General features: G+C 36.7%; 1 protein-coding gene across 8 annotated transcripts in view; it reads left to right on the top strand.

Annotated features, from left to right (window-relative positions):
- QKI (QKI, KH domain containing RNA binding) overlaps window positions 1–25507 on the top strand; it is a 101556-nt gene that overhangs the window by 40519 nt on the left and 35530 nt on the right. For all 8 annotated transcript variants that reach the window (XR_015697009.1, XM_087718206.1, XM_087718204.1 and 5 more), the window contains exons 3-4: window positions 9695–9811; window positions 14763–14906. Coding sequence is in view for 7 of the 8 variants with exons in the window: in XM_087718206.1 (XP_087574332.1) it covers window positions 9695–9811; window positions 14763–14906 (261 nt within the window). In the remaining variant the exon portion in view is untranslated. The remainder of the gene's footprint in view (window positions 1–9694; window positions 9812–14762; window positions 14907–25507) is intronic.

Below are 25507 nucleotides of genomic sequence, written 5' to 3'. Positions count from 1 at the left end.
ATACACTATAATTTTAAATATTGCAGCAGAATATATAAAAAACAGGTTTTTGTAGCTTTTTTACCATGCTGTGAGTTGCATATGTATTTAAGTGTAGAAATATTTTTTCTAGCAATACCGTAAGTTAGAGCTACAGTCAACACTCCAGCAATTCTTTTGAAGGACTTTTAATGGAAATAACCAAATTGTTCATATTCTAGTTTTATGGAGCATGCATATTTTTCTAGATTAATTAATTAATTTGAAACAGAACAGTTGCAGAAAATTTTATTTTTAATAGAGTGAAAAGTTAATTATTTTAAATTAATGTTTTTATTGTAATTGTAAATTGTTTAAAATATTATTTTCAAGTTAAGAAATGTGTCAAATGATAACTTAAAAAATCTTATGGTCTTCACTACTTTGAGTTTAAAAAGTATCAGCAATTGAAATAAAACCTCTGGATAATCTGGAAAAAAAATTATGTTAGATAAAATCCTTTTATAGAAGCTCCATAGATTAAGCATTCTCAGTTATACTTTGTGACAGGTGTGGATTGTTTGTATGTGTTTGCACATTTGGAAAACTTTCTTATCTTTATTTTACACATAATTATGTGTGAATAGTGCAGTTGTATTGCTAAGGATTCAGTATGTTTTTGTTTTAGTGTACAGATCTAGCATGTTTTTTTTTCTAAACATTTAGGAAAAAATAGATTATATCTTTAAGGATTAAAAGATTATTTTTCACTATATTTAACACCAGCAGATAAATATATCAGTAGTTGACTCTTGCATTGTGTTTAACACCAGCTTTGTTTGTGACCAACAATCCACAAAAATAGTAACATTCCAAGAAGCATTTATGTTTTTGCCAAATACAAATATTGCCCCACCTTGAGGTTCCTAAACTTTCTAAAACAGACCTTTGTCTTACAACTTGACTCTCAAATTTTACCACGGCATTTTGTTGCCATGGCCACTACTTTGTCTACTATATCTTGGAATATTTTTTTAGACCATCAGGATGATGTTATTGTATGTTATAAATTATTTATTACTCCAGAAACTTACCAAAATATTCCATTCTCCAAGTTCCAAGTTTTGTTGCATATATATTGTAATAAAATGACACAGCGTTTCAGATTTATAAATAAAATAAAATCTGCTAAGAAAGACTAATATTTAAAGAGGCATTTTTAAAAAAGAAAAACACATGCTTACCTATTTTAATCTCCAGTTGATTCTATTTGTGGTTCGCTTGATGTTGCCTTAATAGACTTCCATGACAAATTCAACTTAGTGGTGCATGAGTGAAGTTTGAATCCTTACTATCTCAATCTGAGGTTCCTTTGGGGCTTACAGTTGAATCTCTTTGTAAGTTACTTACCGTAGTTTCTATAGTGTTTCTCTTTGATATTTCATAAGCCTTAATTCACTAGCAAGCACTAGCGGTTCACCGACAAAAGGGCGTCCAACAAAACCGCGCCTGACTAAAACGCAGTGACAAAACCGCAAGTTCTAAACCGCGCCGATGAATGAGCGCTGAATCGCGCCAACAACAGCACGGCGACAGAAGTGCGCTGTGAACCTAAACCTAACCCTAAACTTAACACTAACCCCAACCCTAAACGTAACGCTAATCCTAACCCTAAACCTAACCCTAAACGTAACCCTAAACCTAACCCTAACCCTTACCTTAACTTAAATCGCCCTTAAATCACCCTTCTGTTGACGCGCTTACCTTAACTTAAATCACCCTTCTGTCGACACGCTGTTGTCGATGCGCTGTTTTCGGCGCATTGATGACGTTGCGGTTTTAGCGACGCGGTTTTGTCGGCGTGCTTTTGTCGTGCCCGCTTTTGTCGGGTCATGAGCACTAGCAAGACATATTTTCCTATTAGTATCCATTTATATCTCAAACTATCTATAGGAGGAAGATTGCACAATTAGAGCATTTTGGCTGTAGCAGATACAATTTAAGCACGTCCATTTATCCTGTAGAATCTTCTTGCATAGGTGCAAGGTAAAAATCATGTATCACATTGACAGTTTGAATCACATGACTTGATTTTAGTAGACATTAAAAAGACATTATTCTTTGCTTTTTATTTCTAAATACAGAGATATGCATTATTTCATTATTTATGGGTTAGATGGTACCTTTTGTTTTCCATTAAAATTATTGGTAATAATTTGAGGAGGGAGGGAGAGGAGGGGTGGAGGATTGATTTACTCCCATTTCAGAAACATTTCAAGGGGATAAACAGACACATAGATAGATACATAGATACTTTTTTACAGAGGTCCAATGTATCTAATACTTATCTCTATGTATTCAAATAAGTAAATTGTTTTATTTTATCCCTGTTCAAAATTTCCCTTGAAAATTTTCAGCTTAGTCAAGGGCAATATTTATCTACATTTATTCTATGTGACTCAGTAATGGTGATTGGAACTTATTCAATGATCCAATGGAGATAGATTATTGCCTTCAAAAACTTTTTGAGTTTCAGATTTGATTCACTAGGGTAATTTTCAAATACTCCTTATCTCATTGCAGTGCATGTCAATATTCAGTCTCATCTCCAAATTATATGATAGAGTTGCTATGTACTCTTTTCATTCTAATCTATATTTGTTTAGATGTTTCTATATTAAATTCATTGCCAGATACTTACAGGGAGATGCTTCATGAATTCTGCCGACATTTAGCCAGAGATATTGCAAGGAGAATTTACAGCATTTCTCATGTTTTCTGAGACTATAGAAATGTCTTCTTTTCCATTCTTTGTTTTTTTTTCCAATACATAGGTGCAAACACAGAGTTCTTTCTTGAGAATGTTATAAGTTGTAGGTGGCAATAAAATGTGTAAAAGTTACCTGATTGGTTAATACCATGAACATGCTTGGTTTTGGACTTAAAACACACTAATAGCTGAATATAAGATCTATTAATGCAAATCTTTCTGAATTCAGTGAGATAAAGATAACCTAATTTACAAGATTTAAAAAAAAACTAGCTACTTAGAAATAAATCACCAATAAATATATTTGACTGGAATATATGTCTCCCAAGCTTATGCTTTATGGCTGCATATTGTCCTCTTAGTAAAATGGCAGTGTCAGCTAAGTAAAGAATGTCAGTAGACATCAGAAAAAAGGATAGTTATCAGAAAAGAAGGGCAATAAATGAGATCAGAGTTAAATATATGTCTGTCACATTCTAGCAGCTGGCTTATACCCTGCTGTTGTTGTTCAAATACACTGGCCTTAAAAAGGAAGCAAATGTATTGTAGCCCACATATGAAGAAGGAAACAGCTGGTGGATTTATCATTCCTCTTAACTGACAGAGAAGGTCAGACTTAAAAAAAAAGATGAAGTGAGTTTTATATTCTTTCTGGAACAATTTAAAGATGTACTACTGTATATAATAAATATATTTCCCTGTGTTCTACAAACATAATCATGTATTCTCTGTAACCTACTTGATATTGAGAGATTCAATTTATAAATATAGGTTTCTTTTTAAAAAAATTACCACAACTAAGTTTTCAGCTTTCATACAAGAAACAAAGAATAGCATTATCTTGAAGTAAGTTCAGTCAGTTATGAGATTGTTCCTGAAAGGAACTTTCAGTAGTTTTAAAATTGGGGATAAGAATAAATCAAATGGACATTTGCATTCATGTATGAGTCTAGTAGATATTTATGTCATTAATTATAGTATCTTAGGCATACCACCATTGACTCAGTGACTAATATGTATTCTATACTATGGAAACGTTATATCCCTATACAAGAGCGGAGAAGTCATAGGCTACATGTAGTGATCCATTATCATTTTCATGTCCCAGATTGGAGGTGGTCAAATTTTTCAGTCTGATTTCAAGAACTTTAACAAGAATATTGGTAATTTAAGACTTCAGAGACTTAAAGGCACTGATTTTAGGTCTCTAAAAAAAAGCTGTCACACCACATTTACAGTTTTGGTCCCGGTCCTAGTCTATTTTCAGAAATCTATCCTTATAGAGTTCCAAGTTTCTTAATACAATTTTTTCCAACCTTTTGTTTGAGCTGATATAACAAACTCTGGTAGGATGTTTGGGTCAGTAGGAAGATGAATTCTATGTTTAAACTCCCTGGTTTCTACTTTCAGAGTTGAATTATGTAAGGTTATAATGTAAAAAGTAAGGTTTTAAAGAACTTTGTTTTTAAATAAAATGTGATCAGTAGTATAACAAACATTTCTTACATAATGGTAAATCTGGAGAAAAGACAAATTCACACAATAGGGAATATTCCCAATTTTCCACAAATAGCCTTTTATTTTGTATTCATTTATTAGCAAAGGTATAGTTTCCCATCTACCAGAAGGAACAGGGAATGGGCAACAGAATAAAAGCACAGTGCACTAAAAACAAAAAGGTTATCTAAAACAACAGTGTTAACAATTAAACTCATCAATCATCCATTCCATGCAAAATCCCTTAAAATTCTGGTCTCAGTGCTGCTTTTCTGGAGGCCAACAGAATTAAACCCATGTGTATCTCTAGGAAGTTGTTCCATATGGTAGGCACTGTGACAGAGAAAGTATCCTTCTGAGTCCTCACCAGGTGCCACTTTTTACCAAGTGGCCCAGAGCACTCCACACTGCTTCCTCTAGTAAAATAAGCAGAACCCATTAGGGATAAGCACATAACCTAGGTCGTGCCATGTAAGGTTCTAAAAGCTGTAAGCAAACCATCACTTGGAAATCTATTGAGAACCAGAGTAATTTACACAATAGTGGTGCTACTTGGGCAAACCTCAATGTACCTTACTGCTGCCCATGCCTCTGAATTCTGCATTAGCTGTAGCTTCTGAACATTTTTCAATGTTAGCCCCATGAAGATCACACTGCAGTAGTTTAACTCATGAGTAATTATGAGCAGTGCCTCTCTCTCCACTAGGAATGGCACCAATCTGGGAAAGGGATCAATTGATACACTAGTTTCTGCAAAGTAAATCCTTGCCACAGCTGCCTCTTGCTCTTCAAGCAGGAGCTACAAGTTTGATAGAATTCTCAGATTATGAACCAGCTCTGACTGGAATGTGTCATCCAATCCAGAGTTAAAGATAGCAAATTACTAGATACAGGACACCCTAAAACCTATAACTACTTGATCTTATTGAGATTTAGAGGAAGGTGGTTCCCAGCTATCTCCGGATGCAATAAATTTTAAAATGGTCCTAAATTCTACATCTAATATGATAGAAAATGAAATGTGTTGAGTTTTCCAACTACAGAAGACATTAAAAACTGAAACAAGCATGTTGCTCTCTTATTTTTTACCTCAGAGTAGAATGATAATGTCTCCTTAGTGGTGGAGATAGCATCCAGGAATGGGTTAACTCCGTCTGTCATCTAAGCGGGCTGAGTCTGCAAGTAGTGATGACACGTCTCCTCTGCTACCTCCTCCCAGCTTGTAGACTCAGTCTATCTTAAGACAAGCCATATGTTTATTCTCTCTTCCATTCCTGAATACTTCTCACCTTTAACAACAGCATAAAGGGAAAGAGAAGGTTTACTTTGGAGGCTGGCTCCCAACTGATCCAGGTACAGCAACCTCCCTTTCCAGTGGCAAGGGCTTTGGCCCACTCTTGCTGAGGGCCACGAGGTGGCAATTCAGCCTTGCATTCCAGGCCAATACAGGGCAAGCGCCCATGAACGAAGCTCCAGAATGCTGATCCTCGGACTGCAGGAAGCAGTGGCTATCGCTGCATCCCAGGCCAGGTCAACGCTCATGAGTGTTTACTCCATGGCAATAGCCCCAGGTCTTTCCAGACCTGGAAAGAGGATTGGATGCCATTTTGAGAGCCGTAACGAGGTAAGCCCTTGGCACCATTTTGAGCAGCTGACAATGACATTTGCCCTGGGAACCATTAGCGTGGTGTGGGGCCCCTTCTGGAACCTTCAGCCTTGCTGATCTGGGCATGCAGATTGCAGGGCTACAGTGCTTGCCATATGGCATATTCAAAATGGCGGACGCCATTCAGGATCAATCAGCCAGGGTGTCAGAAACCCCTCAGATGTTTTCCCCTCACGGATATAATGTGGCAGGGTCCTCGGGATCGAGACCTGCCAGAAAAAAGATGTCAGGTTTTCATCGCCTGCGGGCTTAACTTCACAGCAGATGCTTCCAGTGGTTTCTCCTACCATATCAGAGGGCCAGCGGGAGCTGCTCGTTGGTCAGAGTGTACGTACCACCTAAGATAATCAGGTCTCTGGGGTGGTGGTTGTTCCTGGCCATCTCCAGGGGTTGTCAGTTCAGGGAGCCGGACCGCTTGATGTTGACAACAGATGCCAGCCTCTTTGGTTGGGGAAAATACTTACAATTGATGATGATTCAAGGTCTGTGTCCCAGCCAAATCTGAGCCACAACATAAATTGGCTGGAACTTCGGGCAATCCATCTAGCCCTCATTCACTTCCAGTATTGAAAAAGCACATTCTGGTCCTCACAGACAACATGGCCGCAAAGGCCCATATCTATCACCAAGGGGGACACACTCCAGGTCCCTCATGCAAGAGGACAAACAACTGGGTCTTTGGGTGGAGACACATCTTCAGTCCATAAGGGTGGAGCATATTTTGGGGGTGGCAAAAGTACAGGCAGACTGGCTCAGCTGAGCTTCAGTTGATCATGCAGAGTGGTGCCTGCACCTGAACCTGTTCCAGGAACTGACAGAATGGTTTGGATCTCCAGTAGTCGATCTCTTTGCAACCCCAGACAACAGCCAACTACCCAGGTTCTACACCAGATATGTAGCTCCAGGGGCAGAGGGAGTGCATGCCCTGCTGGCCGTGGCCTCCAGGACTATTATGTGCCTTCCCTCCTCTTCCACACATCCAGAGGTCATCAGGAAGATGCTGGAGAAGGAGGAGGAGCTCTTACTCCTGGCGCCCCACTGGCCCAAAAGGCCTTGGTTCGCAGAAAGGGGAACCTTTCTGTGATTCCACTCTTGAGGATCACTCCAACCAATATTTTGCTCAGTCAGGGGTCTCTGGTTCACCCGGACCCTCAGTGACTCAAGTTGCCAGCCTGGTGATTGAGTGAAGTGTCTTGAGTGAGGACAATCTGTCCACCATGGTCATCAGGACGATCCAGGCATAAAGACAGTCTTCAACCAACCACCTGTACGATGCCACCTGGAGAGCCTTTTGCTGTTGGTGCTCACTTAAGGATCTTGTCCCCACAGAGGATTCCGTTCCTTGAGTCCTGGATTTCCTACAGGAAGGACTTGATAGGGGACTGTCCTCTAATGCTCCCAGGAGGCAGGTAGCAACCCTATCTTCAGTTCTGACATGTGGATCACTGGAATCTCTGGCCCAGCATCCTTAGATCTGATGGTTTTTAAGGGGTGCTACTAACCTAAAACCCACGATTGTTCACAAATATCCCACCTGGGACTTGACCAAGGTTCTGAACTCCCTCACTGGGGCCCCTTTGAACCTTTGAAGACTACCTGCCTATGCAATGACGTGCAGTGAGCTTCATGGCCGGTGATGCAAGCGCGAAAGCCCCACTGAAGCCCCGGACACCACCAGGGCCCTGCCGCCACTTTAAAGCCCGGGTGGCAAGGCTTTAAAGTGGCGGCAGGGCCCCGGCGGCAGGACTTTAAAGTCCCGGATCGCTGGATAATTGGGTGGTGTTTTTTTTAATTAAACAAAACACGCCTTTTTAGCATATCGCCTCCTTGCTTAGATTAGAACGTTCACCCTGTTAAAATTATCTCGACAAATACCAAACTGTTTCACCAAATACGATCAATTTTATTGAGAAAACACCAGCTGGAAAGTCTGTGTATGTGGGCCTGCTATTTTTTTTTAAAAGCAATTGTCCTGACCCTTTAGATTTGAAATAGACGATACCTCACCGAGCATGTCCGGCTGCTGTGGGGAAGACTGCTCCTATGAGATCCTCAGCCGGAGGACCAAATTTGGGGAGAGCCAGCAGGCTCACTTGGGCACTCCATACGGAGGTTGCTGCCATTGAGGTGCTCCTTCCACGCCCTCCGAAATAACCCGCCCAACGTAAGCGTGCCTTCCTCGTGGCTCCTCTTGACCAACACACAATTTCTTTTTCCACAGTCACTCAACTTCAAACCTGCAAGGCATGATTTGCTGCTCCCAGATCAGAAGGTGGGAGAATCACGTGCCTCCTTTGCATACATAATTTTTCGCCTTTTAACCCTTGCTTAACTCTTAAAAGGTGAAAAATTCCTTATGCAAAGGAGGCACATAGTTCTCTCACCTCCACCTACAGTTAGCACTAAGCAGACTCAGTCACTGTGACAGCAATTACCTTGGCCTTTTTAATTATTTTAAAAATTCTTTTCTTTTCCTCATGGTGAGGCCCCGCCTCCCCTGACTGCACGTCCCTGTGCCTACGATACCTTACCTTTAAGGTAGCATTTCTGGTGGCCATCACATCGGCCAGGTGGGTATCGGAACTGGCAGACTTGTCAGTTAGACAAGACCTCTGTGTGTTTCACATGGACAGGGTGGTGTTGCGGCTGGACCCATCCTTTGTTCCGAAGAGAAACACATGGTTACTCCCAGGAGCCCGGGAGCTGGTGCTGCCAAACTTCTGGCCTGAACAGTTCATCATCTGGAGAGAAAGTGGCACACACTGGATTTGCAGAGGGCTCTCCGCATTTACATCAGGAGGACCTCTTCTCTGAGGTGCACATAATCTTTATTTGTCTCCTTTTAACCAGCCACGATGGGCAACAAGGTGACCCCATGTTCTTTGGGACGTTGGATCAGGGCCTGCATATCAACATAGTTGATAAGTGAGGACTGTATGTAAAAACTCTTTCATGACTAATCAGAATTTTTCTTGCCAACTTTATTGTCTCCAAATCACCTGGGTCTTTTTGAGCATTAGTCCTTGGTCATATGAAATCTGTTCCTTTAAGGCTATTGTTTCTGCAGAAGTCTTCGGCCAATATTCCCAAAGAAACTTGCAAGTTTGTCACCTCCAGAAACCTATCCTTGTATCATTTATTGGAGATAATGGTCTATCTTTAAATAATACTCAAGTCACCGGGTAATCACCAATTTGTTCCTTAAGGATCCTTTAGGTCTTAGATATCTACTGTATATGCTTAAATATAGAACTCTAAAACTTTTGATAGCTAAAATAGTGAAATGTATTTTTTAAAGTGATATACAAATATAGATGCTTTCCTTTCTCTGCCTCATCCCCCCCCCCCCTTTGGGTTTAATTTGAAGTCTAGACTTAGTTGTCTGTACAGGATAAATAGTGTCTCCATTTGTCAGGGAGGATTGAATTGGAGTGGGCACGTGCGCACGCACAATTGTGGCACGCCATAAGCAAAAGGTTCACCACCACTGTCCTAGCTTGTAAGTACTGGATATCTGCACTCACTGAAATTTTTGTATTTACAATTCCTTTAACATGTTCAATTGTTTAATAATTATGGTAACTGATATATTATAATCTAAGCATCTGTTGTAATTTACTATATCCACACTAGCTTTTTTCTATTTTCTAATGTATTTTTTAACTTTAACAAAGTTTTTTTCATAGTTTTGAAGGAATAATTCAGAATGATAGGTATGTGCTAGGGCAAAGTTTTACAGAATACTGGGTGTTAATTATTTTCATTGTGTTCTAAGCAATTGTTTTTCTTCTTTAAAATTTCAGTTCAATTTTGTTGGAAGAATTCTTGGGCCTAGAGGGCTAACAGCTAAACAACTTGAAGCTGAAACAGGATGTAAGATTATGGTCCGAGGCAAAGGGTCTATGAGAGACAAGAAGAAGGTAAGTTCATTAAAAAATAGCAATTGATTGTCAGGAAAACTTTTTTACAGATAGCAGAATTTCCAATATAATTAACTGATTAAACTAATAAAATACTCCAGTTTACTATGTTACTAAATTGTGTAGTACTTTGGAAAAAAGTTCTTTGCTTTATCCAAATGGTTTGTACATATATATGTTATGTGTCTTGAAGGAAGTCTTGAGGCTTTGCTTACTTATAGGGGATGTGTGTGTGTTGGTGGAATGTTTACTGGGATTCTGTAACATATATCTGTACCCCTCCAAATGTGGAGGGAATTAAATTTAATATTAAAAAAGAATTAATGCAATTTTATTTTCAAGAATAGAGTAGCAACTCTATTTTTTTAAAAAAAAGAAAAATCTGCCTGTTACAACTTCATAGTATATTTGGATTATGCAAAAAGCTTCAAGAAATTATATATTTCAGTAAGCCCTAATATAAAAACTGACTGGACTAAGAAATAGCTGTTAACAATCATGGTCTGTAATCTTGGCCCCTCCATTATACATTTATGATTGAGATGTTCATTGCAAAAATCCTAAAGACAATATCTTATTTAGAAATAGAGCTCACTTTTTCTCTACTTAATACCATCACTCATTCACGGTTATAACCCTTCACTGAAAAACAGATGAAATATTCTGGTTGGTTCTTTATATAAAAGAGTTGTTATATTTTGAGAGTTTGATATGAAACATAGTTTTTTAATCTCAAGACTATTAATTTAATTTTTATATCAGAACTTTAAGGCAATAGTATTTAGTTTTCACTTTATAAGAATATATATATATAAATATACAAAAGTATTCAAAATAAAAATTTACATTTACAGAGTACTGATTACTATGTGAAATATAAAATGTAAGGCTAATATATAAGATAATTTAGAAGATAGCTAATTTTTATTTTGACTATATTTTTAGATACTAAAGTGAAGATGGATTATACTGTAGCCTAAATATGAGCTCAGATCCTCCTCCTCCTCTTTACTTCTTTCAATTAATGTTTTCCAATAAACTTCGTATTTTCTCTATCATTTCTTCAGTGCCCTAAGAGCATAATTTTATCTGGTGGTAGCAGAGGCGGGTTACTCCTAGTTCGGCCCGGATTGGGCAAACTGGTAGCGGTGGCGGCAGGAGGCTCCACCCACCTGCCCGGATGCTTCTGTGCATGTGCAGAAGCGTCGCACACACTCAAGCGAACCTGTAGTAAAAAAATGAAAACCCACCACTAGCTGGTAGCATCAGCAAACAACATCTAAGCTTAGAGACCAGTGGTGGGTTGCAGACGGTACATCCCGGTACGGGCGTACTGGAGCCTGCCCGGAGCACTGGGTTCCGGTACGGTGCTCCGGAGGGCCCACCCGAACTCCTTACCTGTCCTTTAAGGCCCTCGGCGCTTCCTTGCACACACATGGCATGTAAAGCGCTTGCGTGCCGCTCTGCCAAGCAGCTGGAGCATCCCGGAGGTATGATGCATGCGTGCAGTGCGCGCGTTTGTGTGAAGGGCGCCGGGATCCGGAACCCATCACTGTTAGAGACATACATCTAACATACTGAACTTAGCTTGCTTGAATGGTGGCAATATCAACTACTAGGGAATATCAAAACTGGGAAGCAGGAAGACATCCTGGAAAATGGCACAAGTGTATTGCTGCCATTACAAGTTGACGAAGTCATGAGCAATTCCTTTTCACTTTGGGAGACTTATTTTCTGATCAGCATCAAGATATAGTTAAATTCTCTTGGTATGTATATATGATATGTGGACTAGAACTGTTACACTATAGGAATAGTAGCTTCTCTCTGGGTTCTTTATGTCTTAAGACCTTGAGTGACATTAAAGCATGTCTTTCATTATAGCCTAGAATATTAAGGTTCACTGAGCGAGTGGATATATGGAAATTTGATAGCATTCTCTAGAAATATAGTCCTGTTACTCGTTGTATAAAAAGAGATGCTATGTAAACTTAAACATAAAATTTAAATTGTTTTCTCTTGTTCTGTAATGCTGCCTTTTACTCAATTTGTGAAAAATTTACTTACTAGAATAATAAATAATAGTAAATGTGTTAAAATTTTAGATCTATAATTTAATTGTAATAAAGTCAGTTATGAGGTTCTTTTTGAAAACACAATCCATTTTTCTTACCAGATGCTGTTAGTGTACAGTATGTCTTAAATGGTAATTACAGTGCATTTAATTTAAAGAATTTGAAAAAAAAAGACACCCTTCAAATTTGTATAGCCATCCATCTTACCAAAAGCTACTCTGGGTGTTCCCTCCTAAATACTTTACAAGGACCTTCGCCCCTTCACTTAGGGCTTCTTACTCTTCAGATCTATAAATCATTAATTCGTTTTATTTCTTCTTTCAGCAAAAAAAATCAATATAAAATTCTAGTCATTCAAAAAAAAGTTTTTGTTGTTTGTTCTCTGACCAATCAGATCAGTTTCTCCAGTTCTGCAAATTTTGATATAATCACAATCTATTCCTCTACTATGGGAATTTCATTATTCTTTCATTATTGTACATACAATAATCTTGTTGCAGTTACAATCTGCAGAATTAATGTACTATAAGTCACAATAAAAAAGTTGATTTTCTAGCAGTATTAATCCTTAAAATCATTTGCAACATTATATGAATTGGTACCCAGAATTTCTTACCTTTCTCAGAAGTCCACTATGAATATAAAACATCTCCTTGTGTTTGCACATGTCCAGCACTGGTTTGAAATACTTTTATAAATAGTTTTGATAATTTTGTTGGTATCATATACCAACACTATATCATTTTATAGAAATTTCATCTAAAATTATGACAGTGTAAGTTAATATCAGTTTAGTAAATAGCAATGGCAGTGGCACTTGCATACAGCTCCATAGTGCTTTACAGCACACTCGGTGATTTATAATGTCAGCATATTACCCCTACAATCTGGACTCTCACTTTACTAACCTCAGAAGGATGGAAGCTTGATTCACAGGCTTGAGCCTGTCAGGACAAATTGTGGCTGTGGGCAGTTAGGCAATATTACATTCTAACCACTGTGCCACTATTTTACCTCCATTTTCTGTCAAATACCCCTCTCTATGAAGTATCTTGCTATATTTTAAATGTTATATTTGCCATTTCAGATACTTGGTGTTCAGTGGTGTTCTTGAATCCAGCCTCCTTGTATACAACTAAATTTAGATCCAGTTCATACTATCTTGTGAATATTGTGTATTTTCTTAATAGTATGATATTTAAAATAAGACATCTGGCAGATTTATGGGGGACATTTATCTTCTAATGAGAGGTCTCTGTATGCAGAAGAAAGAGAATAGGATTGATTGCACACAGTCTAAAATTTCAAAGCGCTTCTAGATTATTTGCATGCCTAATTACTGTGCATTCAAAATTAAGTGAACTATAGCTGCTTGGAGCTGGAAAATGAAAAGCAATCTTTTATGGAGAAAATAACACATTTGTATGTTCGCCTTTCTATATTTTAGAATTAGATTTTTTTCTGCATGTGTAATAATAGTGTCTAAAAATATGCTTCTGTATTAAATGAGTGAATGGGGTCCTGAAACATCAGCTTTGTTTTGATGTAGCAAAGAAAATGATGCTGAGAAAAACTTAGCAGTGATGTGCATTTTGGTGATAAAGGACTATGTCAGAATAGCAATTAATTACCTTCTTTGCTTGATATGGAAAACTGGTCCATATTCACCTTCCTAATCCTCGGGAGTATTCTGTTCAAATGCTTCTATTGGTGAAGGATATTAATACACATTTGAGTTTGCTTAGATTTTTATTTGATTTGTGTGACTCCAGTATATAAAGCAATTACATTTGAGTTCTTGATATTTTGTCTAAAGTACATGGGAAAGTAGTAAAAAGAATAGTTTACATATGTATATAAGGAAATCTTCTAAGTTAATTGAAGAACAGCTCAGTAATTATGCAGTTAACTTACAAGGTTTCACTGCACAGGTAGTCCTCGAGTTATGAGTATAATGGAGTTTGCCCATTCTGTTCATAACCGAGAATTAGTGGGAGTGAATCTTGTACCTTCAACGAGATCACTGCCTCTTTTTGTCCACACATTCACTAATCAAATGTGAGGTTCGTTAAATGAACATGAGATATTTCAGGGTGGGGAAGGCCATTGGGGGGGGGGGGCTACTGATGGAACAGGCCACCTGTCTAAGACCATCTAAGAGGTTCCCGTCCCACTGAAATCCACCATGCTCTCAAAATTGCTTTTCCTTCCCCAACCTGCCATGCCGGGTCACTTACTTTGTGAAGATCTAACAAGCAGTCTCCTCTCCAGCCTCATGTGCCCCTTCAAAGCTCCATCAGATAATCTTTATAGTAATCATATAAGGCAGGCTAATGTTTTTCTATATGTGGGCATGCTTGTGTGATAAAGTGGCACACTATTATATTAGTGTCTATTAAAAGAAAATATAGTAATAATGAACTCAGTTGAGTATAGCAAGAATGGGCTATTGAAATAAGCAGGATGTATTAGTGTATTGGGAAGATGCTGAGGTTTGCAAAAAAAAAAAAGGCCTAAGGTGATTATCACTTTTTTCCTGACCCCCAAATGAAGTCTGAGAATGTATAATAGTATCTTATTTTCAATTGAGTTGTGTCATGATAGCAGTACAAAGTGAGAAAATCCTTAGATCTCAAATTATTCTTTTGTCTTTCTTACTCAGTTAAATCTCTAGAAAGTTTTTATGTTGAATTCTCCCTGTTAGCAATAAAAAAGTACTTTTTGGACATTTGATGATAATTGTTAGGGTTTTCAAAAATACAAAATGCACAGTGAAGCATACAAGCACACACACTCATCTGATTCTAATATTGTCTGGTAATCTGACTTGTTGCAATTAAGGTTAACTAATTAAATGTGATCTTTCATTTTTCTAGGAAGAACAAAACAGAGGCAAGCCCAATTGGGAACATCTGAATGAAGATTTGCATGTATTAATTACTGTGGAAGATGCTCAAAATAGAGCAGAAATCAAATTGAAGAGGGCTGTGGAGGAAGTAAAAAAATTACTGGTACCTGCAGTAAGTAATATTATTGACATATTGATGTTTGATATATTCCTTAAGGTTATATTATCTTCCATATTACATTGTATATAGTGAAAGGAAATATGTTCAAGTAAAATATTTTCCATCTAAAGCATTGTTGGTATATGATGCACTGTAATATATAAATAAGATTGAATGTAGGATATTAATTGCTTTTTCAAAAGCAACTCTCTGATTTGAAAAAAGCAATATATAACCAATGTATACTTAGAAGACATATAAATAGGTTTATAGGAGAAATAGGAATATTTCAGATAATTTTTACTATTGCCTGGAGAGCAGTATGAGGCAATTCACTTATATAGCATCCCATCTATTTAGTAAGTGTCTTCTAAAATTATAAAACTCAGTTAAGTTGTGGAATTTTCGGAAACAGTTTGTAATAAGGAGGGCTATTAAGAAAAAAAATGGTTAGGCATGGCATGACGCTTGTACACTCTGTAGTAGTATCATTGCAATCTATCTATTCTATCCAAGTGGGTAGAAAGAAGGTGCATCAGATCTCGCTAGGTTATATAGTACTATTGACTAGCCATAATTTTGAAATTTGATTTAATAATTCATCGATGCAACATTTTTCTTGTTATAAAATTGTTCTACTGAACATAGATATCTATCAGAAAAATGTATCAAAGAAGTCAGTGTATTGGCTGTAGTTTATTTACTATATAATAGCTTTTTATATCATTTATGTTCCATAAAAGACCATTTTGGAGCTGGGGATATTTCATTCCTAGTATGTGCATGAGCAGGATGTTTGGTTATATAAATTTTATAGGTATCATAAAGAAAGAAACATGCAGAGGAAGAAAACTAATGTAAAAATACAAATACAAAAATACAAACACAAATTCTGTTTGCTTAATATAGAAGGAATATAGAAAGAAAAGTTCCTTAGAGACCCATATAAAGTTGGAAAATGTTTTTCATACAAACTCATATTAGAAGGATTTTTCTAAAATTATATATTGTATCTTAATAGTTGTTACTAACTATAATAAAATTATTAGAAAGATATAAATATGTCTTTGTTATACCACTTAATTAAATTAAATTCTGATGAATGCTAGGTTCCGCAGCGCCGGGCGGATTAGTACAATAAAAAAAGGCAGAATAGGACCTATAGTGGCTAAAAATTCTGAGGCCGCCTTGCAGGAGTCTTCCTGGGGCTAGAGACCTTACTGGCAACCCGGACAAGGCCAGCACACCATCTAGTGGAGATTTGCATAGGAGCCAGGCAGCGGTGATCCAAATGGCCCAAAAGCGCAGGAAGCGGAGGCTTTAAAATGGCTGCCGTGCACATCAGGGGAAGAAAAGAACTATCAACCGCCGACAGAGCCAATGGAAGGATCTCCTGTCAGGCGGTTCCTAATTATGTCCGACAGAATGGAGTAGGGAGAAAATCCTCGCTCCCTGTGTCAGCCAGCAGCCGCAGGACAGACACACAATCAATGGCCTCACCTTAGCTGTGTGTGTTGCGGAAGACAGCTTACCCCTGACAGCCTGTTCCAAGTGCTTCACTAAGACGAAAAGGAACTAAACTAAGTACAAACAGGAAATTTACACTCCTAAAAGATAAAATACAGTATCTAATATAAGGTTGGAGATTCCAAGTCCAAGGAGTGTTGGAGCTCCCCAAATTGCATCCTTATCGGGCCAGACTTAGTTGAAAAACTGGCTTCAGTAAGGAGCAGGAGGCGTGGCCAAAGAAATTGAACTCAGTCCTTGGGCAGATAGACTAAAGTTAACCATGGTTGGACTCTCCAAGCAGCACACAGGAGAATGATACAACTCTAAAATCAGTTCTGAATAGTCTTGCTTGATTTTAGTCAATGAGTACAATTGAAACTGCATGTAAAGATGCAATTTTAGTAAAAATTGAAAGCCAATGTGATTTAGTGGCCAAAGATACCCTAAATTCCAATCTTCCCTTAATCATGAAAATTAGCTGTGTGACTTTTAGACAGTTATACTGTCTCAATCCTATCCAGAAATAAACTAATTTAGTTCCATTTTTGGTCTTAAATGGAAAATGTTCGCTTTCACATAGTACACATAGTCATTTGTAACTAAACTGAACTCAGCTGTAGATATATTAAGCTTAAAGTATAATTGTGCTGATGTAATTGTTCAAATCTAGAGGCTGAACAATCACTGTGTTTTCCCGAAAATCAGATGATCTTATTTTCTTTTGACCCCAAAATAAGCGATTAGCCTTATTTTTGGGGAGGTCTTATTATTTTTGAGGTGCCGGAGGCGCCAAGTGTTGTTACCTCATGGTTGCTGCTGTGTTGCAATATTTTTGGGGGGGAGGGCTTATTTTAGCGCATGCTCTCAAAAACCCAATTGCGTTTATTATCCGGGGAGGTCTTATTTTCAGGGAAACAGGGTAGCTGTGTTAAACTTTTAATTAATGTTTGTCATCAGAGTTAATTTTAAGTTGGTTTGAGTAAGGATATAAAGATGAAGTGTGCAAAAAGTATTTTTGAGTTCTAATTGTAGATAAATTTGCCAATATTTTTAATACAGTTCATTGTTTATTATTGATCCATAATTTGAGTTTTACACTCTGTATCCTTTTATTGATGTTAATATTTTAATATATATACAAAATATTGCTTTATGTACATGTTACAATAATTTTTTTTCTTTTTTTGCCATTTTTACTTGGAGGGAAAACAGGGTTTTATTTGAGTGCCTCTATCTAAATGTTCTTGACTACATGGACAATCATAGAGAAAATGACTGTCATGTTAGTAGTTCAAAATATTAAGGCTATGATTCTTAAACTGCAGCCATCAAGTTAAATTTAGAAATCTATTTTTCACTCAGATCTTAATTTGTATTGATTCTACCAATTTTTCTTTGTAAATGTTGAGGTATAAACTTTTTAGTTTGATTCAGGAAATATTATCCTTGGTAGGCATACTGTAGGATAAATTGATATTAGCATCTGTAATAGACATAGCTTGTTGAACAAGATATAATATTTAGCACAACATTAAGTTGTAGACCACTAGTTTGCCAGCTGCATTGGATTTTTCACTCAGATTCATAAATTGCACTGAGCTAAAAGGAAAGTATGGCTTAGCATTTGAGCCCAAATACTGATTATAGTAACATGAAAAAAGTGAACTATTGTATCTAATTCCCTGGTCAAGGAGCCTTTTGTATAACAAATGAAACCTACAACAAAATGTTGAATGTATCTTTACCTACTTGCAGAATTATGTTTAGAATTCTGCCAAAAACCAGTTTATTATAAATTATGTAAACAGTTGACTTCATTCTTCACCTCTCAGTTGTTATTTTCTTTCTCTCTTTTTTTCAAGTATAACTAAACATTGTGCAGTTCTGGAAACTATACACAATCTGTTAAACTTCTTTGACATGATATAGTGTCCATTTGGATATAAAATATTTTACGATTCTGTTTTCTTTGGTGTTTGTCCAAGTATGTTTGTTCTGCCCTCTTGTTTCTCTAGTTTAATTTTGATTCCATATTTGATATCACCAAATCATGTGAGTTTACAATTAGAGGGAATAATAAGTATCAATACATGATAATTATCAATACATATTGTTTTGGAAGTTCAAACAAATAATTGCTTATGCTGTGTTCAAATAGAAAGTAGTTTATACATTTTTAAGGGATTCTACATTATTTTTTTCCAGAGAAAATCATATTCTATAACTTTCTGTAAAGATATAGTCATTCTGTGTCATCATCACACTTAGCAATTTTAAAAACTACTTTTGTCAATTGGTCGCAGTTCTTTAACATTAGTTCCCAGCATATTTTAAAATTTAGGAGTTCAATATTTGTTGTAGATTATGTTTCATCTCTAGTTGATCATACTTTTGGACATGAAGAAAATTTAGACCTGATTTAAAGAGGATTTTCTTATTTTAACAGAATTTCTTCCTGAATAATTTTCTCCAAGGGAATTCATTAATTTTGCAACATTAATTCATTTAATCAAGTAAAGTGGTAAAGGGATCAGAAGTCTAGATGGTGATTGGTAAGCAGAAATTGAAATTTCATAAAATAAAGTGATAAAGTGAGTGATTCCAGATTTGGGAGTTGGTAGAATTGAAGGTTTTGAATGAAAATGTACTTCAAGGAACAGGATTGTAGTTTGTTGGTACTCCTTGGTTTAGTTTTATTTCTGAAGCCTAGATATCCACAGCAATTGACTTTCTTCAGTTCTGGTTATTTGTCTGTTATGCCTTTTCTTAAATAAATATAGCCTGACCACAATGCCCATGCTGTAATGTCTTAGGCTATTCTAGATTACTATGCACATTCTACATAAGGCTGATGGAAATGGAGATAATATTATTTCACTTCTCAAGAATCTGTTATAGGGGATATCTCTTTATATCAATTTACTTCAAAGTATTGGTGCTCACTTAAAAAATTCAAAATTCTTAGACCTAAGTACTTGTCAGAATACCTCTCATAATGTGTACTGACCAGCATACTGAGATTTGTGGCGTGGATCTCGATACTACTGTTGGGGAAGTTAGCAAGAATCATGTCAGTAATGGTTTTCTTACTTTAGACATCTCTGCTTTTTTCTGAAGTTTTATTAAGAGGTTAGATGCACCTCTTTATGACGATCAGTACTGCAAAGCATATAGTCCACAGGTCACCTGTGACCTGCTAAACAGCCTTGTGTACATTTTTAAACATTTTTAAAATTGCGTACATTTGATTTTTATTTTTACACTGTATTTGAAAAATTAGTTTGATTTTATGTTCTCCTTGTTATTCTAAAAAGATTATATATTTGTTGTGCAAATGTTTTTTTAAAAATTATTAGGATTTTAGATCAACTACATAGATTCTACGTTGTGACAGTTTTCATTGGAACATAGCTGCATTTTCAGTATTGTTCTTTTCAAAATTAATCTTGAATCCATACATTCTGATACTTGTGTGTCAACTTTGGGGTTAAAGCCAATGGTGATTTAAAAGGAAGGTTTGAGTTTGAGGCTCTGCTTATTTATGAAGTTTGTTGATGGGTCTTGTTCAGACTGCTGAGTTGTTGTGCAAATGAAATATTGCAACAAATTCTTTGAAAAGTGGCATACAGTGTTAATATTCAAGAAATAATTAGCTTCCTCTATGATAATTGTACAGGGAGTTAAATTTGCACTTTGAGGATTGTATTTAGAAAAATGTGTTTTCCTTGAAAATACTTGACAACGGTATATGCTTTACAAATTTGATGGCTTTACTCAGTCACTGTTCTTCCAAATTTAATCTTTCAATTCTAATTTCACAATTCTTACTCTAATCTAATTTCTAATAATGACACAACTGTAACTGATCCATATTTTCTGCCCAATTCAACCTGTGACTGGACAGGATTATCTGCATGAGAAATGGAGGTTGCTTTCCTGTATATAGAGTTCTTCCTGAGTGCCATTGTCTAATCAATTGTCTGTAGTGTTTCCCTTTTTGGGAAATGTTTAATTAGTGAAAGATAAGCAAGGCAACCAAATACATTTGTTGAATGGAGCTTCCTGTGTATTTGGTGACTAATGTTCCCAGCAGTTAATTGCTTGGGCAGGGTGACTAAGGAAGAATTCTCCTAACAGGCAAGGAGCTTCTTCTTTCTAACTCCAGTTTTTGTGTCATGTTCCAGGTCTTCCAAAGGTTGATAAGTTCCTCCCCGAAAAAGTAAGTTGGGCTGTAATTTTTCTGATTTAAAAAGTTGTAAAAATAAGCAACTTTTATGGGTATTTTACCTTTTTATAAGACTATAAAAGTTTGGTTGTAAACATGAACTTTATTTTATGAACTGTATAATTTATACAGTTGCAATTCCCTGAAATTGACCCGTGAAGCTAAATATTAATATATTTGGATCATATTGTGATTTATTATAGGTACTTGATAGTAAATACTGACATTTTGGAATTAAAAAAAAGGAAACATTCATGCAAAGACTAGATAATAGGGAATTCTGAAAGGTGTATATTTGAGGATTTAAGGCAGGGGTGTCAAACCTGCGTCATCATGGTGTCACATGATGTATTGGGGCTTCCCCCCCTTGCTAATCCCTGCATGGGCATGGCCAGCGCATGATGCATCTGGCCCCCAGGCCATGAGTTTGACAGCCCTGATTTAAGGGATCTAAAATGATAGTCATTTCTTCTAAGGAAAGTCAGAATTTAAATTATGTTAATGTTGTAATTTATTATTTTAGACATTGTTGTATTCAAGTATTTATAATTCTACAGTATGACTTTTTTCTTGTTTCAAATGCAAGGACTATAATTATATTTCTACTTTTGAATACTTTGTATTTGGAAATACTGTAAAACATGTAAAACATGTATTTTAATGTAGCCCAGTGTAAAGCCTGTACTTGTACATTTGCTGATTAAGAGTATGGCTCAAACTATATTCTTGATTCTTCTTTGTATATAATGTGTTGTAAAATGAACTCAGGATGTAGGATAAATACAGGTTTTTCAATAGTTTTGTCAATAGGAATTGTCCATAAGACATGAATGGTATAATAGTAGTATCTTGGCTGTTGTCATTTCAGAATATCTTGTCTTTGGTGATAACAAATAACTTAGAGTGGTTAAAAGGAACAATGGATTCTTTCAAAAGTTTATTTATGTTGGGAGAATGAAAATTAAAATGGCAAAGTTTCAGTATAAGCAAATATAATATTGTTCATGTCTCTTTGTGTCTGTCTCTTTCACTCTCTCCCTCCCCCCTCTCTCTCTGCATGCGCACTACACCCTGCATCCAATGGGGTCTAAGCTAATAACTGATAAAAAATGATATTGGGATTAGGTTGGTTTGCTTTATAAGAACATTTACAATGCATTTCTGGTATAAAAATTGTATTGGAAATAAGCAGATGAATTAAATTGAATTGGAAAAATCATCATACACTTAGAAAAATTTGGGGGAATTCTGAGTGTGATTCTGATTATTGTACTAAGAAAGATGCCAAATTGGAGAAAATACTGAGGAAGGCAACATAGATTCTGAGCAATTCTGCTAGCATGAATGATTTCACGTTTGGGACTGTTTTTTAAGTGAAAATAAGTAAATAAAGGAAAAAAAATATTTATGAATGGTCTGGAAAATGCATAGGAAGATTTTTTTTATTGTTTGTAATGAAATTGAACAATGGATTTCAACAAAAATGAGAAGATGTGTGTGCATTGCCTGTTTTAAATCTTTTAATTGATCTTTGACATAAAGATAGGCCCTTAGAGCAGTTTATAACACTGCCTTCTTCAGTTTCCACTCTGTAATGTAAGTTGGAGTGAAAGAAAGTGGCTGGTCAAAAGTCACTCAATTCCCTAATCCAAGAGTGGACTGAAATTAAGATTCTTAAATTAGGAATAGTGATATAGTTTATGCCCTTTCCTAACCAATGAGACAAGAAGATAAATAAAAAAACACATTTTGAAGACTTGTGAACTCCTCATATCTTATTTCCAATCATAAAATTTTGATATATATATGGCCTTTATCTTAAATTAGGGTATGTTTCTGTAGCCTTAATTCAAACTTTGGTCCAGCTGGTCTAGCTGGTAGCACCTGGTAAGGGCCCCTTTCGAGGGTTACAGGAGAAGATGACCAACAGGTTTGAAGGTGGAAGAGGGCTCTATGCCCCAAAGGCAGATAAAATGGCAGAACCATCTTCTAGGAGAAGGGAAACCTCCACTGCCTTGTGGTTATATCTACTACTGGAAAATGCTTCAGGAATCAACCTTGAGGCAAAATCCGTGATTGTGACTGTGTATAATCACGTTCTGGTAAGTCCTCTGACACAACTGGAACCAATTGTATTGGCTCTGCTGTTCCACTGGACTATTTCAGCGATGTGGAGAGGGGGGGAATCTGCTGCTTGGGTAACAGTCTATCCTATATATTAATCTACGCAGGCCTCGTGCTCTGGAGAGGACACTCCAGCTTTACATATAGCATTGAAACAATATGGAAAGTGGCAGTTACCGGTTATAAGTCTTTGCTTGATTGGCATAGAGTGTGACGCCAGGAGCCACTTTCGGCGGTGGGAGAGGTCATTGTATCTCATTGGGCAACTACTGCCCGCCTTAAGCTGGGCAGCCCCCAGCCAGTAAGCTGCTGCCCCACCACAGTCTGCTAACCTCACAGGGTGCATGGGGCTTAGGGTCAAGCAGATCAATAACTCTACACCATGCAACAACCATAAGAAAACTTTAGCCCGAAAGCTGGGCACTTGGAATGTTTGGACAATGACCCCCAGCTTTTCTGATGATTTGCAAGAAATAGATGTACATAAGACAGCTGTCACTGACATGGAGCTGGACATCGTTGCCCTCCAAGAGGCAAGGCTGTCAGACTCGGGATCTGTTAAGGAGATAAACCTCTCATTCTTCTGCCAGGGAAAACCATCAAATGAGACTAAGGAATAGGAGGTTGGCTTTGCGGTCAGAAATATCCTACTACGATTCATTACTCCACCTGTTGCAGTAGAATATTAGAAAATATTCAATTTTTTGAAGTTATTTTGAGAATTATTTGAAGAATATAAGCTACCTAAAGTCATTTGGGAGTGTATGGCATCTGAATTTGTCAGATTAATAAAGGTAGAGTTGTGATTTTTTTTTTTGATACAGAATTGGGGATTGGCCAAGAGTAGCTAAATGGGGAAGCAGTAAGATAGCTAAATATTATTGAGAAAATATATCTCTTCTGGAAGAAGAAATATTTGATCTCAGGATTTAGCTTTTCCCTTTCTGAAGTCATCCAGGGTTTCAGTTTTCCTATCTGGAATAACGTAAGATCAGAGTTAGAAATGAAAGATTTTCAAGGGTTTGGTTTGTTCTTTTGAAAGACTCTTCCAATGCTGGTATTTACAGTAGCATTATTCCTATGAATCATTTCATCCTCAACTTTTTTATGCATGCAGATGAACCGTCTTGAAGGATTTGTGTTCAGGAAAATAGAATAAACTTCCTGTTTATACAAACTACTTTCCCCCCTAAATTTATATATGTGTGTGCTGAATAAAGCTTAGTTAAGATGCCAAAATCAGAACTGCTTACCCCACTAGGAGCTATTCTATTTATTCTAGTTTGCTCTATTCATTTATATGCCACCTCGGTGACTAGATAACTATAGACAACTGATATGTTAAAATAACAAAGTACAAATAATGTGTTAAATAAGAATCAAGCAATCATAAATATAGTTAGGGAGAATGGTTATAACTCAGTTTAGAGTTATAGAAAATCAGAATGCACCTTCAGGGTTAAGGTTAGGGTTGGAATTGCCTCATTTTGCCCTAGTGCATTGTGTTTTTCCCAGTTCTGTCAAGTGGGTTTTGAGGCATTGGGGAAAGAGCTGATCATCCTGCTAACAGGAGCATTTTTTCTCTGAAAAATTGCATTTTATTTTATTCTAAACAACTTCTGTATAATTCATGTTTTTGAAAATATTTGCATAGAAATTACTGAAATTATTCAATTGCAGATGTGTCCTTCTGACTAGCAGTTCCCAACCTTTTGAGTGCCAGGGACTGGTTCCAGAGAGGGTGGTTTTTCTGTAGACAGGGAGGTGTGGTTTTGTATTGGAAACTTTTTTCATTTTTAAGAAATTTCACAAAATCACATTAAAAATCAAAAAGGTTTGGCAGTTTCAAAAGTGTAACCCAGGTAACTCAGGTGTTCCAAGTTATTCCAAGAAAGATAAGTACACATGTATTGGTTTATGTGCAAGAGGGGATGAATTAGACCAGTGATGGCGAAACTTTTCCGCACCAAGTGCCCAAACTGGAACACGTGTGCGTGTGCACCAGAGCACCGGAAACCCGAAGATCAGCTGGCCAGTGCACATATGCCTGTTTTTTGGCCATCTGGGGGGCATTTTCAGGCTGTTTTCTGGTGCTCTGGTACCCGCGAAGACCAGCTGGCCAGCACACATGTGCGTGCCAAAAACCAGAAGAGCAGGTGATGACGGTGCACATTCCCACAGAGAGGGCTCTGCATGCCAATTCGTGGCACATGTGCCATAGGTTCGCCATCACGGAATTAGACCACGTACAACACACATAATAACGTAAAAAGAAAAAAAAAGATACTGGCTGTGTAGAGCAAATGACACAAATATTTAAAGAATATTTTTTGTTTTATTTGTAGCTAACACAAAATACACTTTGTCATATACTTGGGTTAGCCAATAGTGTTCACAAAAATCCGTTGACCTTTTTTAAAAATAAAAATAAATCACAAATTTTCATGTGTTTTCCTCATGCAGAAAATGATACTGTACAATTTTAAAAGGTAGTTTAATTAAATTTACAGCATATTGCAGAAGCTTTTCTTTCTTAATAATCTAGTGTTTTGGCTTTTTTCTTGTTGCATTCAATTAATAAGATGTTTTTCCTGTACAATAAAGAGGATTGAACTAGTTGATCTTCGTGATCTCTTCTAAGTCTATAATCCTCTGTAAACATAAATCTATTTTCTAGAATTGCTATAAAGATACAAAGTATGCTAGCACCAGTGGATTTTAGTGAATGGAAGTTGTAGGCTTTCATCTCAACCAA

The sequence above is a fragment of the Thamnophis sirtalis genome, unplaced genomic scaffold, assembly GCF_051295495.1.
Source record: "Thamnophis sirtalis isolate CommonGarterSnake01/CBP01778 unplaced genomic scaffold, rThaSir2_p1.2 scaffold_6, whole genome shotgun sequence".
In the NCBI taxonomy this organism is placed as follows: domain Eukaryota; kingdom Metazoa; phylum Chordata; class Lepidosauria; order Squamata; family Natricidae; genus Thamnophis; species Thamnophis sirtalis.
Note: the sequence above shows the minus strand (reverse complement) of the source record. Positions and strands in the feature narration are given on the sequence as shown.